Here is a 15,480-nt window from a genome sequence, read left to right as displayed (position 1 = left end):
AGAGAAGGCATTGCAGGTCAGGAAAAAGGGAGAGCATCTGGTCACTTAGTGCGGAGAGCGTGTCTGGAGACAGTGTGTGGGAGAGGAGTCACAGAGATGAAACTGCCTGCTTGTAACCGTGAACTTACGGAAATGCCCCTCACATCTTCCTGTTCCCTGCCTGGAGATGAGTCCTGGAGTGCCCCTCTCTTGCTCTCACTCTCTCCCTCTCAGCTACCTCCACTTGGCCTTCTCTCAGTCTCACTGAGCCCTGGCCTGGGTGAAGGTTGGAGGGAGGGCCCCAGCAAAGGAGGGGAAGAAGGGCCTGTTTCTGCAAAGGAGCATGCTTCTAGCGGAAGACAGATACCTGCTCCATCTCCTGCCCGTCCCTGCTGGCTTATAGCCCACGCATTCTGAAAGACTGTACAAGGTTCATGTTTCTAGACCGTTTCCTCACCTGGGCCACATCTTCCACCAGGTCATGGATTGTAGTATGCCTCTGATTGGAGAGCACCAGGTGGAGGACAGACAACTCATCACTGAATTAGTCATCAGTAAGATGAACCAGCTGCTGTCCAGGACTCCTGTGCTGTCTCCTCAGAGACCCTTAACCACCCAGCAGCCACAGGTAAGCAACTGGGCAGAGACACAGGAGAACCAAGAGCCATTCCCAAGCCCTCTGCTCTAGATGTTGGTGGCTCTGAGATGGCATAGAGTTCAGATACCCACAGGCCTGGATGGATCTAGGGTCTTCTGCCTCTTTCTCCCTTTCTTCCCTTCCCCTCTGACAGCCTCATTACCTTCTACCACCCCTTGTAAAGGGTCGTCTTGTTAGCAACCTGTGGTGTCAGTTATAGAAATATCCACAGATAAAGTATTGGATCTCTTCCCTCTGAACTTAAAGTATCCAGGGACCAGAACCAGTTTCTCCTGGAACTTGGGTTGCTCCCATTTTTTTTTTAAACTGGGATATCTAAGAAAAGGCAAGATCAGATCTCTTATAAGTCATTCACTCCGATTGGTTTGCTGCATTTGTTTAAAAAAAAAAAGAAGAAGAAGAAGAAGAATCATGGGATAGGCATTTGGCCTATCAGTAAAGAAACCAGTTAGGATGCCTGCAAACCATCACACCCAGGAGGCTGGGTTTGATCCCTACCTCTGGCTCCTGACTCTAACTTCCTGGAAATGCAGACCCTGGGAGGCAGTGCTGATGACTCAAGTGATTGGGTTCCTGCCACCCATGTGGGAGACCTAGATTGTGTTCTTGGCTCCCAGCTTTAGGCTCAGGCCGGCCCCAGTTGTTATAGGCATTTGGTGCGTGAACTAGTGGGTCAAGTTCTTCATTCTGGGAGAGTGGGAGAAAATGACAAGGCAAAACTCAAACTAGAAATCTCTCGGGGAAGAGGTATCCTCTGCAGTCAACTGTGGTGGATGACTGATGGCCAGTCACGTTTGTGGTGACAGTATTGCAGCTGTAGGTCTAGTAGAAAGTCCACAGCAAAGTTTCTATGGAACATCAGGCCCTGTGGCTCTAGAATGGGCTAAAGAAGGCCAGGACCCTGGGTCTGAGGGTCTCTGGTCCATAGGGAGATTTCAGCAATGTTCCCCAGCTCTTCTCTGCACTGACCTTTTGTTTAATGAAATGATAAAAACTTAGACCAAAGAATCAAATAGTTGAGTCCTAATCTGCCTCTTCTAAGCAGCTGTCTAACTTTGGGAGGAAGTTACTATCCTTTCTGGAGCTCGAGTTTCATTATTTGTAAGTGGGAATTCTTTCAGAACTCTTTCCTTCAAAAATCTGACTTCACACAAGTAGGGAGGTAGAATAGAACAGTGATCTAGAGTGAGAGTTTGAAGTGAGAACCATCTAAGTTTGAATCTTACGTGTTCCTCTTACCGGCTTTGGAACCTTTGGGACAAAGGCCTTATCTGTGGCACGGGGATAATCATGGTGCCTATCTCATAGAGTTTCCATGGGAATTGAAGGAAAGAAAGACCATATAATACAGCATAGAACATAATATGCTCTCAGTAAAGGTTAACTGTGGTTATTATGAAAACGAGCAGCTTCTGGGCTTGGATCCCTGCCGCCTTGGGCTTGGAAACCTTCCCTCTCTTTTCTGAGGATCAGTACTTCTCTGGAATCTTTCTGCAATCAGAAGCAAAGTAGGGGCAGGCTCTGTGGCACAGCAGGCTGAGCTGCCTGTTGGAACACCAGAATCCCCTACTGGAGTACGAGTCCAAGTCCTGACCAAGCCAGCTTCCTGATAACGAGGCAGTAGATGATGGATCAAGTTTCGGAGGAGACCTGGGTAGAGTTCTGGGCTCCTGGCTTTGGCCTGACCCAGCTCAACCTCTCTCTCTCTTTCTCTGTCACTCTGCTTTTCAAGTGAAGAAGATAAATAAGTAAACATTTTTTTTAAAAAAAGAGTTTTTAAAGAAAAGAGTTGGATTCTAGAAATTCTTCAGGAAAAAAGAATAAAAGGCTGACCTCTTTACAGTGGGCATGGACAAGAAAAAATATAACATAAAGTAGTCATTATTTGGGACAGAAGCAGATTACCCTATAAAGGTGTTGATATTCATAATGATGAACCTGACTAATCAAGAAAAGGTTACATTTAATTAATAGTCCATATTCTGTTTAAGAAAACTTAGAAACATATGTGAAAGAAATATTTCCCCAAAAATTAACTAAAATAAGGCCATGTGGCAATTGGTCATTTCCCTTTCAGGATCTGTTTCGCCACCTATAATTTGAGACAATATCTAAATACCCTTTGTGCTCTAAAAATTTCATTAAGTGGAAACTTTTGCAGAAATAGATGTTGCTCCTAACTTTTTTGTTTGTTTTGATATCCAAGCCACAATAGCGGGTTTTGTGGTGGGCTGTTACCATATACTCCTGTCACCATTTATGAGTTTTCCATACCTTTCCCAGCTGGCTCACTTTGTGCCCAGCCTCTGACCAAGCATGAAAACCTGCACTCCTGCAAAATTGACATTTTGAGGTTTGATGACCCTGTACAGCCCTTGGCTCTGCTGTTGAGGAACAGTGGGTTGTTTTTTTTTTTTTCCCTTCGTTCTATTTGTTGCATTCTTTATCTAGTGGAAGGTTAAGCTTATGATTATAAAATAAACTGAAAATATGTTACTGTGAAAATCAAAAGAAAAAAGAATAAAGGAAGGAGGAGGGAAGGTAGGAGCATTGGCAGGAGGAAGGGAAGTGTGGGAAGTATCACTATGCTCCTGAATCTGTCTACATGAAATTTGTTCACCTTCTATAAAGAAAAAAAATTTAAAAAACAAAAAATCTGCACCCCTGAAATGTTACCAGAGAATCACGGGAGGGTAATTAGGAGATGGTACTCAATTGCTTGTTGGAAATAAAGACCCATTACTTAAGTACTGTACTTAACTGGAGGTGATAAAACGAATTTCATGGTTGAAAAATTATTAATTCTGTTGTCACACTTTATGCTTTTGTAAAAGTGATGGAATCAAGACATTTAGGCCCTAATTCTGCCTTATCCGTACCATTCCCCAGTAAGTAGTGACACAATCTGCTAATCAGGTTGCTGCTTTTCTCTGCTCCACAGGAAGAGTGACAAGCAGTTCCCTTCTTCCCTATAACTCTGAGAAAGACAGAATTTCTGGTAGCCTCTTTCGGACTTGGTGAAGGGGCAAAAGAGCGAGCCACTTCCCAGACAAGATGGGCTGCTCTGGGAGTCTGTGAAGGGTCCTTGCATACTTTTGTAAATGTGTACAACATGCCTTTGGCCTTCTACAAAGGAGATCATTCTGAACCAGTGACAACTGTGCTGAAAGTTAGGAGAGCTGGGTTAGCCCTGTCTTTCTCACAGACCTAACAGGTGACATTGGGCAGCTTCCTTGCCATTTCTGTGCCTTAACATCTTTGTGTATAAAATTAAGGATTGACCAACAACAAAACTACTAAGACTTCTTCAGCAATAAAATCTGGATTATATAAGAAATGGTATCTGGAACATAAACGATCAGTAGCAAATAGTTGATTCACAAAAGAAATACTTTTTCCACCCCGCCTTAACTCTTTTTCTAGGTACACGACCCTTATTTTATAAACATTATATATTTTAGCTTAAACATTAAGAGAAATCTATAATGTGTTGGAGTCAAGGCAGGGAGCATAGTAAGGAATAAGCTTCTCTAAATATAGTAGTTCTTGTAGAAATCCCTTGTAGTGATGTCAGCAGAACTCAAGAATAAGCTTTTTTCTGCTAAACCTCACGTTCAAAACTATTGCAGGATATTGTGGGAAGCACAGCACACCCGTAGTCAGGACAGGGGGGACAAGTCCGCACTTCACCCTAACACTGTGTGACCCTGGGAGTTTACTTCCCATGTGTAGACTCCTATGCCCTCACCAGTAAAATGGAATTGAATTAGATGATCTCGGTACCCCTTTCAATTCTGGAATGAGACAGACTTAAAAGTCTGAGGGCACATAAGACTTCCCTCCCAACATAACTGAAGTTTCAGGGATTTCCCCACACCACCCTCAGGTTCAAGTTCAATAGTCCTTGGGAAGAACTCATAGAATTCCTTGAAAGATGTGGTGTGTTATTGGGAAAAGTACAGGTCAAAAATAAGCCACAGGAAAATGCATAGGACACAACCCAGAAGGGATCCAAATACAAAGCTTTCGTTGCCCTTAGAACAGGTTACTTCTCTGGTGTCAAAATGTGACAATATACATGGCGTATTGCCAGCCAGGGTGGCTCGCCTGTGCTTCAATATTCAGAGTTCTTATTGGGGCTTCATTATTGGCATGATTGATGGATTACCTTTTTGAACTCAATCTCCAAGTCCCCCTCTTTGGAGGTCAGGCTAACAAGGCTGGCGCCATGGCTCACTTAGCTAATCCTCCACCTGCAGCACCAGCACCCCGGGTTATAGTCTTATTGGAGCGCCGGATTCTGTCCCGGTTGCTCCTCTTCGAGTCCAGCTCTCTGCTGTGGCCTGGGAGTGCAGTGGAGGATGGCCCAAGTGCTTGGGCCCTGCACCCGCATGGGAGACCAGGAGGAAGCACCTGGCTCCTAGCTTCAGATTGGTGCAGCACACCGGCCATAGCAGCCATTTGAGTGGGTGAACCAACGGAAGGAAGACCTTTCTCTTTGTCTCTCTATCTCTCACTGTCTAACTCTGCCTGTCAAATAAAAAATAAAATAAAATAATAATGAGTAACAAAGATACTCCCATCACTCAGGAAATTCTGAAAGTTTAGAGGTTACTTCCAGGGAACCAGGGACAAAGGTCAGACTCCTTTTGTGGCAAAGCCAAACTCTATTTTACACATGATTAACTTGATATAGCAAATGTTTCTCAAACACTCCGAACCCCGTGTGAACAAGTACCATGGCTTATTCATCTATGTTTCCACTGACTGACTCAGGTCTAGCCTAGAGTGTATGCTTAAAATTAGATAATAGCCTTAGGACTTCACAGATGAATGAGATAAAGTTCCTGTCTAAACATTGTATATATTCTAAATTGAAATCATGACTGAACTCTTTGGACTTGCCATCACTGGGGAGATGGTCTCTTCTTGTGTCCTCTGTAAACTGTTAGCTTCCTCCTGAATCTGTGCTTTGACCACAGGCCTTCCAGAAGTCGCATCTGGCAAAATACTACAACTTGTGCTTGAAGCCATGACTGGCCACACTTCTGCTTCCCACTTCTTCCAGACTTAGCACCTCCCGTTGGTTATGGTCAAGGAGGCACTTGAGTCTTCAGGGCCCATCAGGGAGCTGTCGGACGGGGTCGTCTTCCTACTCCTGCTTTCACCTCTGCCCACCTACCTGGTTGTTTACCTACACAGATCTGCTCCTGAGTACCACCGTTCACCTGTCATCCAGATCCCAGCTCCTTTTTTGCTTTCAGTATCCATCTCTTTTGTCTTTGGTTCCTCCTTTTTTTTAATTTTTTTTATTTTTTTTAACTTTTATTTAATGAATATAAATTTCCAAAGTACGACTCATGGATTACAATGGCTTCCCCCCCCACACCGTCCCTCCCACCCACAACCCTCCCCTCTCCCACTCCCTCTCCCCTTCCATTCACATCAAGATTCATTTTCAATTATCTTAATATACAGAAGATCAGCTTAGTATACATTAAGTAAGGATTTCAACAGTTTGCTCCCACACAGAAACATAAAGTGAAAAATAATAGATGATTTTTTTTAAATGATGATGAAATCAGATCAGACCTATTGTCATGTTTAATCCCAGTGAGAGTCAAGTTGGGAATTGATAATTTCTTTTCTTTTTTTTTTTTTTTTTTTTACAGAAGATCAGTTTAGTATGCATTAAGTAAAGATTTCAACAGTTTGCACCCCCATAGAAACACAAAGTGAAATATATTGTTTGAGTACTCGTTATAGCATTAAATCTCAATGTACAGCACATTAAGGACAGAGATCCTACATGAGGAGTAAGTGCACAGTGACTCCTGTTGTTGACTTTACCAATTGACACTCCTGTCTATGGCATCAGTAATCTCCCTATGCTCCAGTCATGAGTTTCCAAGGCTATGGAAGCCCTCTGAGTTCTCCGACTCTTATCTTGTTTAGACAAGGTCATAGTCAAAGTGGAAGTTCTCTCCTCCCTTCAGAGAAAGGTACCTCCTTCTTTGAAGACCTGTTCTTTCCACTGGGATCTCACTCACAGAGATCTTTTTGCCAGAGTGTCTTGGCTTTCCATGCCTGAAATACTCTCATGGGCTTTTCAGCCAGATCTGAATGCCTTTAGGGCTGATTCTGAGGCCAGAGTGCTATTTAGGACATCTGCCATTCTATGAGTCTGATGAATATCTCACTTCCCATGTTCGATCACTCTCCCCTTTATTTATTCTGTCGGTTAGTGTTAGCAGGTACTAGACTTGTTTATGTGCTCCCTTTGACTCTTAGTCCTTTCATTATGATCAATTGGTCTTTGGTTCCTCCTTTTCCAAAAGATTATTATATGTATCTACAAACATTTTCTGTTTAAAAAAATAAAATGAGAAAAACCCTCCCTCAACCCCATGTTGCCTTCCAGCTGCTGCCCCCATATCTGTGCTCCCCTTCCCAGTAAATCGTCGGAGGGGTTTCAGCTTCAGCCTCCCCTTCACCTCACATCTTCTCTTCATCCCACTCCATTCAGCTTGACCCGCACCATCCCTCTGCAGTTGCTCTTGACAAAATAATCTCCATGGTGCCGAGTCCTGTGGTCCTTTCAGCTCTATTTGCAGACTTCCCAGTAGCATTTGACAAGATCGGCTCCTCCCTCCCTGTGTACTTTCTTGGCTAGGCCTCTGTGATAACACCCCTGGTTGGTTTCCATTCTACTTCATTGGCTTCTCCATCTCAGCCTCCTTTGCTGACTCAACTTCTGCTAAACCTCTGAATGTTATCGCCGCAGAACTTGGTTGGGGGATGTTGCCTGGTGATTTTGGCCAGCCCAGACCCATCGTCTCCTGCCTGACCACGCCTTTGAACTCCAGATTCTCATTCCCAGCTCCTAGTTGACATCTTTACTTATGTATCTGAAAAACATCTTAAATGTGGCACTACCAATGCAGAAGTCTTGTTTTCTTTCCTTGACCTATTTCCTGACCCAGTTTTCCCCAAGCAGTTCTGTGTAGGCCATCACTGCCTCTTTGCCCTTGTGGCATTCTGTCTCTGTTCTCTGTGCCCTGGCCACCTTAGGAAGGAACCTCCTGTCAGCTGTGTCCTCTCTCTGAAAAGCTCTTCCCTTTGCTTCCCCTTGTTTTTACGTAATTGGCTTTTTCAAGATGGTGTAACTGCTGTTTCCTCAACCCTCCCAATCCAAAATGGCCACTTACTTGCTGGCTGCCACCTTACTGTGAGCTAAGGTTATCCTTGTCTGTTTATTTCTTCATCTCTTCCCGAATACAAGCTCCTCAAGAATCTGTATTTGTTTACCACTACAACTCTAGGGTCTAGCGAAGTATCACCCATAGCCATTTAATACATAAACAGTAGACCAGCAGTGGGGTGAGTGTGGTATGCTCAGGTGCAGTTAACCATGGAAAATTTTAACATAACTAAGTGTCTGCTTTAAAACAAAAAATTATTTATTTAAAAGGCAGAGTGACAGAGAGCGAGGGAGAGACAGAGAGCTAACTTCCATCTACTGCCTCACCCCCACATGGCTGCAACAGCCAATGCTGGGCCAGGCTGAAGTCAGGAGCCAAGAGCTCCACCCAGGTCTCCGACCATGGTGGCAAGAAACCTAAGTCCTTGGGCCATGATCAGAGCTTTCACGTCACTAATTGGAGAAGATTCTAAAAGAAAGAAGGCTAGCAGATAGAGGAGTAAGGATGGTGAGTAGAAAGCACACTTTGTCTTTTAGAAGGCCCCTTAGATGGTTTAACTATGTAAAACAAAGAGTAGAAGACACGGGAGTGGGCCCAGGCCCACTGAGAGTATGCACAGCTCAAAGGAATAGGGACAGGAGCGAACGGGGCATCGACCATGTCACCAGAAGCAAGGAGGTGAGTGGCACTGCCTGATTTGCTTGCTTCTCACTCACCCTGGTTAGCCTTGCCTGCCTTAGGCTGCCCCGAATCTGCAGGGGCAACTGACCCTCTCTGTGCATGTACTGTTTTCAAGGTGGCAGTGACACCTGGTGGCCAGTGAGGGCCAGAGCGTCCAGGCTGTGTACCGAGAGCATGCTCCCTGTACTTTCAGTGCTGCCGTTGCTCCCGCACCGTCTGCTTCCTGGTGTCTGAGCCGGGCCTCGCATCCCCGGGACTCTGGAGAGGTGTGGGCTGCTCCTCAGACTCCCAGGTGCCGGGTAGACAAAGCTTTCCAGTCAGACCCGTGGAGGTGGCAGCCACGTCCCCTTCTGCACATGGTCAATCTTTTTTCCATTTCTTATCACACTGACTCCGTTTTTACTTACTTTCTTATTAAATCTTACAGAGCCATATTGCAGATGCAGGGCTGAGGGCCTGAGGTGAAGACTGGTGGCCCTCCATTGGGCCACAGAAATGGCTTTTCCTTCAGCTTGTGGGTTAGACCCACGGGGAATGCATCTAAGACTCAGCCTTTGGAAGCAGCGTGACATATTTGCTATTGAAGATGAGCCTCTTCTATCCTGAGCTGATCAGACCACACCTGTAATGTTGCTTCCAGTCTGAGGTTGCAGTGTAGGAATGACAGGCCAAATCTAGCTGGAATTCGCTCAGGGGAGAAAGCCCCGTGGTGGAGGCATTTGGCAAATCTTTCCTGTGAGTGAAAGTTGAAGGAACTGGAGTTGAATAGCTGTCCTCTCGGGGAACCCTGAGTAGCATCTCAAGCTTAATGCTGTCATGAGATAGAACTGGCTCCAAGAGTCAAGTCTCCCAGGAGATGGGGTTTGACCTAGGGTAAGGAGTAGGCACCGAGAGAGGAAATGGCTGCTCTGGGAAGCGCCTGTGATGGCCACATCACTGCTGATGATCAGGCAGAGGTGGGACGAGCTGCCTGTCAGGGCTGTGTCGGAGGTGAGCTGGTCTGGGGCTACTGGAGGTTAATTTGAAAATCCCCTTCCAGACCCGGGATGCTGTGTCCCACCCTGACTCTAGCCACAGGACCTGAAAAAGACCATGAGACACATTCAAAATCAAGGGACTGGGGCCAGATAAGCTCTCGTCTGTGGTGGGACATTCTGCAGGCCCTAGTTTACTGGCTCTGCTGTTGAAAGAGAGACTCAAAATGTTTGCAGCCAGGTGTGTCCACCCACAAAGGCTGGAGGAGTTGAGGTCTCTTGAGTGCAAGGCTGCCAGGACTGGGAAAGGGGCTCCCCGTTCTGAGAAACGGGGTCTGAGGGCTTTGCAGTTAGGGAGGCCACACAGTTGTCCCTCACATCCCAAACATGGAACTGAGCTTAGAAGAGGTAAATTTAGGACAAAGAGAAGCCTTCCTGCTTCCCACAGCAGAGTCTGCTTCAGAGAATTTGTTCCCCAGTGAGTATAAGCTGAGACTGCGAGGAGATGCGGGGCAGGTTCAGACGAAGTCACTTGTGACTGGATCCTGTAACAGACTATTAAGAGAAACTGACTCTTTGGGGACTAGCTTAACTTCAGGGACATCTTTAATCACTTGAGGCTGACATTCTGACCTTTGGTGACCTGGCCTTCCGTGCCCCCATAGGATTCACGGGCTGCCCATGGGATATTTCTTGTGTCCTTGGGTTGTGGGAGGGGCCCCGGTCGAGGAGATAAGCTCTGCCTGCAGAGCGGCCGTTCTCCTCGGAAAGGAAGGAAGAGCACCTTTTATAGCCTTCCAGGGAAGGAAGGTAGGCACTGGTGACTGCGGAAGTGAGCCCACGAGGGTCCCAGGGTGCCTGGACTCATGCTGTCCCCTTTGCTCTGACTGAACCTACAACCTCCTGACCACATTCCTTCCGGCTGCCTCACTCTCCCTAGGGTCTTAGACCGGGGGAGCAGGCCTGGGGGAGCTGATCAGAACTGTTCTGTGGCGTGTCCGGCAAAGAACTTGGCCTGCCCCTTTGCCTGGGCCGGACCCTGGGACCCTTTCCCAATTTCCTGTCTCAGATCTGCTGAGCAAGCGCTGGCCTTCCTCCGTGGTGGAGTAGCTGGGCTGAGGCCAGCAGCCTCTCCAGAGTTGAGTCACGGGTGCCTCTCCTTCCTGCCGGGACCTCAAGCAGGAGCTGCTCTCTCTCTGCGTATCTGCTGGAAGCCACAGTATGGCAGAAAGCCGCAGAGCTCATCCATGGACTTGGTTTTTCTCCAAGGCCAGGACTTCCTTTCAGGTCGCCTCAAGAGCTAGTGTTTACTGTTTCTGAGGGATCTTGCTGGAGCTGAGTGATAGGCAGAGGGCCTGATACGTACAGCCCAGCTCAGAATCCCCCACGCAGGACACGACTGTGTACCAGGTGACCGGAAGCCACCCAGCAATATCTTCGTCACTGATGCATGAAATTCCAGCATTAGAGCTTCATTTCTTTGGATTTATATTTATTATTATTTAAATAATAGTCATGCTCACGTCAGTACTTTGCCTAGCACTTTACAGTTTATAAAACACATTCACTGTTTTAAGCCTCACAGCCCTTATAAGACAGTTGGCCTGGTAATTCTTTGGTGCACAAGTCAGTAGTGAGACTGCAAATGAGTTCAGGGTCACACAGCTGCTAAGCAGGAGAGCTGGATCTTCTGGTCCCTAGTCCAGGGACTTCTCCATGACACCATACACTGTGCCTGTTTAGTGCTACCACTGGAGCACTGGGGAAAGAGAACTGGATGTTTGTGACCTTGTATAAGGAAAACCCTTGGTCTCCTCTCTTGGCAGCTGAGTGCTGGCCCCATGAAACTGGGGAGTCTCTGAGCTTTCACCAGCTCTGTCCTGCCTCCCGGACTTGTTTGGTGACTGCAGCCTTTGGCTGGATGCCAGCCTCGTTGGTGTCAGTGGGGGACAATAGCACCCTCCTCCTCAAGGTCTGTGCCTACAGGACACCTCTGCTTGGGCTTAGTAGCCCCAGAGTCTTGTTGGGTTCAACACTGCAGCTAAAAAGGACTTGCCTCTTAGCTCAGACATCTAAAGAACTGAAAAACGCTTGAAAGAATTAATGGAAGTCCAGAGCCAGTAGAGCTTGTAGAAGTCACAAGTGAACCACATGAGCCCCATGACAGTGTCCCTAATCAGTTTGTCCAGACCCATCCCAAACACCTCTCATGCCAGGAAGCCAGGCCTGGACACTATTCAGGTTAACACCGGACCAGTTTTAGTTTCCTGCTGAGCCCTAGCTGCTTCCACGGTTACCTAATTTAATCCGTACAATTTTCCCATTTGTGAAACGTAAGACTCAAGAGATTAACTTGCCCAGAGTCATATGAAGAAAGATGTCATTCCCAGGCTTCTCACCATCCTGTCTCCTACAGGGACCTGCTTTAGTTTGCCAGCACCCCTAATCCTAACCCTGACTCTAACCTCAGAGCTGGCTGCCGTGCTCTTCCTCACAAGGGCTGATGGGCCAGAAGAGCAGCCACCCCATGACTTCCTCCTGCTGGCAAGCTGGTGCTTCTCCAGCCGCATCAGGTGTTTGGCAGCAGCATTTCCGGCTCACACCGTCTGGGTTGCTGTCATCCTGTGAGCCCAAGATTGTTTTGGTTTTTGTTCTTATGCTGCTACAAGGCCGTGTATCCCCCTTCCTTTCCATGTGCAGCTGGGCACAAGGGCTGGACTTCACATTCTTACCTGTTTGAGTCAACCCAACTTCCGCTCTGAGCGTGAGTTCCTGCTGCAGGCTGGCTGCAGGCCAGACTTTGGCTGTGACGCCAGACTTCTGTGGAATTTGGCATCCCAGGAGGCCCTTTGTGACTGGAGACAGATCCCGTGGTAGCCAAACTCCGCAGGGAATAGGCCCTCAGCCCTAGCAGACATCAGGCTTGTGGGTGGAGCCAAAGAGTCTCAGCCTGGCAAGGGAAGGTCCTAGGGGATTCTCTTCCCTGCCTCCCATGGCCCCTGAGAGGTCCTCAGTGCACAGTCTCGGTGGAGCCATGGGCAGGAGCTCCCCAGGCACCACCAAGGGTGGCAAAGCGCATTCTCAGGCTCCAGCCCAAAGGACGCCTCTGCGAGCTCCTGCCCTGAGCTCTGGGAAGGGCGTTTGGGGATCGTCCATCCTTGAGTGTCTCACGCGTGTGGCTGGGGAGAGCCAGGGCCTGCACGGTGTGACCCTCACCAGTAACTCATCTGTTGACTGTCTAGAGTCTACATTAAAGCTTAAATCTATGGAATTTTGAAAGTTTTCTTTCCTAGACTCATAGATTCCTAGAGTTGGAAAGAACCTTAGTGTTCATCTAATCTGTCTCATATTTAATGAAAGGATATTCTGTACAGTATCTCTGCCAAGTAATTCTGTAGCCTCCGCGTGAACACATCCAGCTCCCCAGACGGCCCATTGCACTGTTTTTACAATGAAAGAGTCTTTCGACTCATGTATGTGAAAGTCTGCCTTTGTGGAGCTTTTACCCGCTGGCCCTGGTTCTGCTCTCTTTCTGTGTGGTGCTCTCAGAAAATATCTCTTCTCTCAGAGAAGAGCACAGTTGGCTGTCTTTGGCCCACATAAGAGGTGACTCCCTGGCAGCCACCAATGGTACCTGGGGTGAGGGCATGGTGGGGGAACCAGTGGCTCCATAAACCCTGTGATATCTGCTGCCCCTCACTGGGGTATCCGTTTCAGGAGAAAAGAGGTTGTGACATTGATGGTATGGCCTAGACCAGAGAATAAAGTGTAGGGAGTCAGGCCTGGGAGGATTAGATATGTTTAGGACATAATGGAGAGAAGCCTAGGAAAGTTCATTACAGCCATGCTGGAGGAATTAGGGATGCCAATAAAATAGTACTCACCTCGCAGAACTAATGTGAGTATGAGGGAGGTGCCCTGGCACTAGGAAGCACTCCGTCAGTGTTGGCTGTCAGTGACTTAGGAAAGATAAAGTGACACACCAAGTTGGAAAGGGTTTCAGAGGATAATGGGTAGCCACTGAGAAGATCAACTGGAGCAGAGACAGAAGAATTAGGAGACGGTTCTAGTCTAAGCAAGGCTGGTCAGGAGAGCAGATGGTAAATCTTAGGTCCCAGCGGGGAAGCACTAGGCATCTTGAAGGCTGACTGGATGGAGTGGTCTCCAGCGGGTGACTGGATGTGGGTGCTGCAGTGCCAGGGCTCAGACTAGGCCTGCGGATCCTCTGAGAGTGCTTGAGAGAAGGGAAGGGAAACGCTGGCGTTTTTGCTGTGCTTTGTGAGGGTGGGGCTTGTGGGTACAGTGGGCACTCTCTGAGGTGGTAGCAAGGAGGGCGTTTAAAAGCCCCCAGCCTATTCCTGTCAAGAATCCTCCTGGAGGAATGGTTTGAGGTAATGCTGTTATCAAAAGACAGTGCCAAAGGGAAAAGTACACTGTTACTTCTTAGGTAGTGGGGCAGAAAGGTGTCCTCTGTAGGCATGACGGGAATAGATGGCTAGAATCAGAGACTCAGGACAGTGGGGAACAGGGGAGAGAATGTGGGAGTGGGACTGGGGGCAGTCACAGGAGGGCCTAGAAGAGAAACAGAGAGAAGGTAGAGTCGTGCTTTTAGCCCACTGCACAGCCCAGCTTCAGGCGCCCCCTCGTTGACGTCACCATCGGCCTGCGTGACTGGTTTACGTTTCATAGAGTGTTTCCTTGTTCTGCATTCAAGCTCCAGATGCTCCCTGCCTTTAAGACAAGTGTTAGACAAACGAAGTCACAGGGTCTTTGGTCCCATTAGGGCATAATCAAAATCGCACCTGGGAGTGCAGCCATGCTGGTGGGTAGAATGTAATTACGCTATTGGAGGGGAGAAACAGCTTGGCCTCGAGCGTTTTGAGAAGCGTTAACCTCTTACTCCTTCCCTCTGGGTGAAGAGGGCTCTAGGAAACGCTTGGCTGCCCTGTCCTTTGAGCCCCTCCTTGTGGGAGTTTCAGCCCAGCCCAGAGAGTGGATCTGACCCCGAGTCAGCCCCGAACTGACTGCACACTGCGCTAGCTCCAGATGAGAAAGGGACTATGGCTACCTGGTCTTGCCACCCCATACCCTCCTGCCTCTGGAGCCACCTGGAGCCCAACCAGTCTCAAGTTTAGAGTTGGTCCTCCCAGGCCGGTGAGGAGGGGTGGGCTGGACATGAGGTAGGCACCTGCGAAGAAACCAGATGGGGTTGGCAGTCTCAGTGCTTCCAGAAGAAAACAGATCCAAAAGGGAGCAAAGAAAGGAAGGTGGATAAGGTGTCAGTCACTGTCTGTCAGCCCCAAATGCCCGCCCTGTGCCCCATCAAACCCCAGAGCTGGGGGGCCCCCGCTGATGTCTCTGGAACAACCGAAACCTTCGGCCAGGTCGCACCCGGATTTCAGTGAGCCTTGCCGCGGAGCCACAGGGTTTCTCTTTGAAATTCGCTTGGAGTTCTGTTTTTATCACTTTTGCATTTTTGTCTTCCAGAGTGGAACACTTAAGGATCCGGACTCAAGCAAGACCCCACCTCAGCGGCCACCCCCCCAAGGTTGTTTACAGTATATTCTCGACTGTAATGGCATTGCAGTAGGGCCAAAACAAGTCCACGCTTCTTAATGTGATTGGTAGTTAATTTTTTCAAAGCAGAAATTTTAAGCCAAAAACAAAAAGGAAGAAACAAAAACAAAAACAAAAAGAAAGGAAAGTGGGGAGGGGAATACAGTGCCCCCCTCCCCGGTGTCTTGCCGCGTTCCTCCGATGCTGACTGGACTGTGTTTTCCTATGCAGTGTCAGCACCTCTGTCTGGGTGTTTACCTGTTCCTGTTTGTGCTTGTAACGCTCACTGAAGTTTCTCTGTGTAACTTGTGATTCCAGGGCTGTTTGTCAACAGTGTACAAAAGATTTGTGCCTCTCTGAGTCCAGTGTGACGCTATCTGCTGGTGGTTTGGTAGTATTTTTTGAGCTATTACGTAATGTGGGGTAAAGT

General features: G+C 47.8%; 1 protein-coding gene across 2 annotated transcripts in view; it reads left to right on the top strand.

Moving 5' to 3' along the window:
• The window catches only part of SYN2 (synapsin II), a 197,292-nt gene that overhangs the window by 174,630 nt on the left and 7,182 nt on the right, over nt 1–15,480 (top strand). The window contains exons 10-11 of one of the 2 annotated variants that reach the window (XM_051851718.2): nt 458–607; nt 14,982–15,042. In XM_051851718.2, the coding sequence (XP_051707678.1) occupies nt 458–607; nt 14,982–15,042 (211 nt within the window). The remainder of the gene's footprint in view (nt 1–457; nt 608–14,981; nt 15,043–15,480) is intronic. The other variant, XM_051851719.2, reaches the window with a different exon arrangement.

This window comes from Oryctolagus cuniculus, chromosome 10 (assembly GCF_964237555.1).
Source record: "Oryctolagus cuniculus chromosome 10, mOryCun1.1, whole genome shotgun sequence".
Taxonomy (NCBI): domain Eukaryota; kingdom Metazoa; phylum Chordata; class Mammalia; order Lagomorpha; family Leporidae; genus Oryctolagus; species Oryctolagus cuniculus.
Note: the sequence above shows the minus strand (reverse complement) of the source record. Positions and strands in the feature narration are given on the sequence as shown.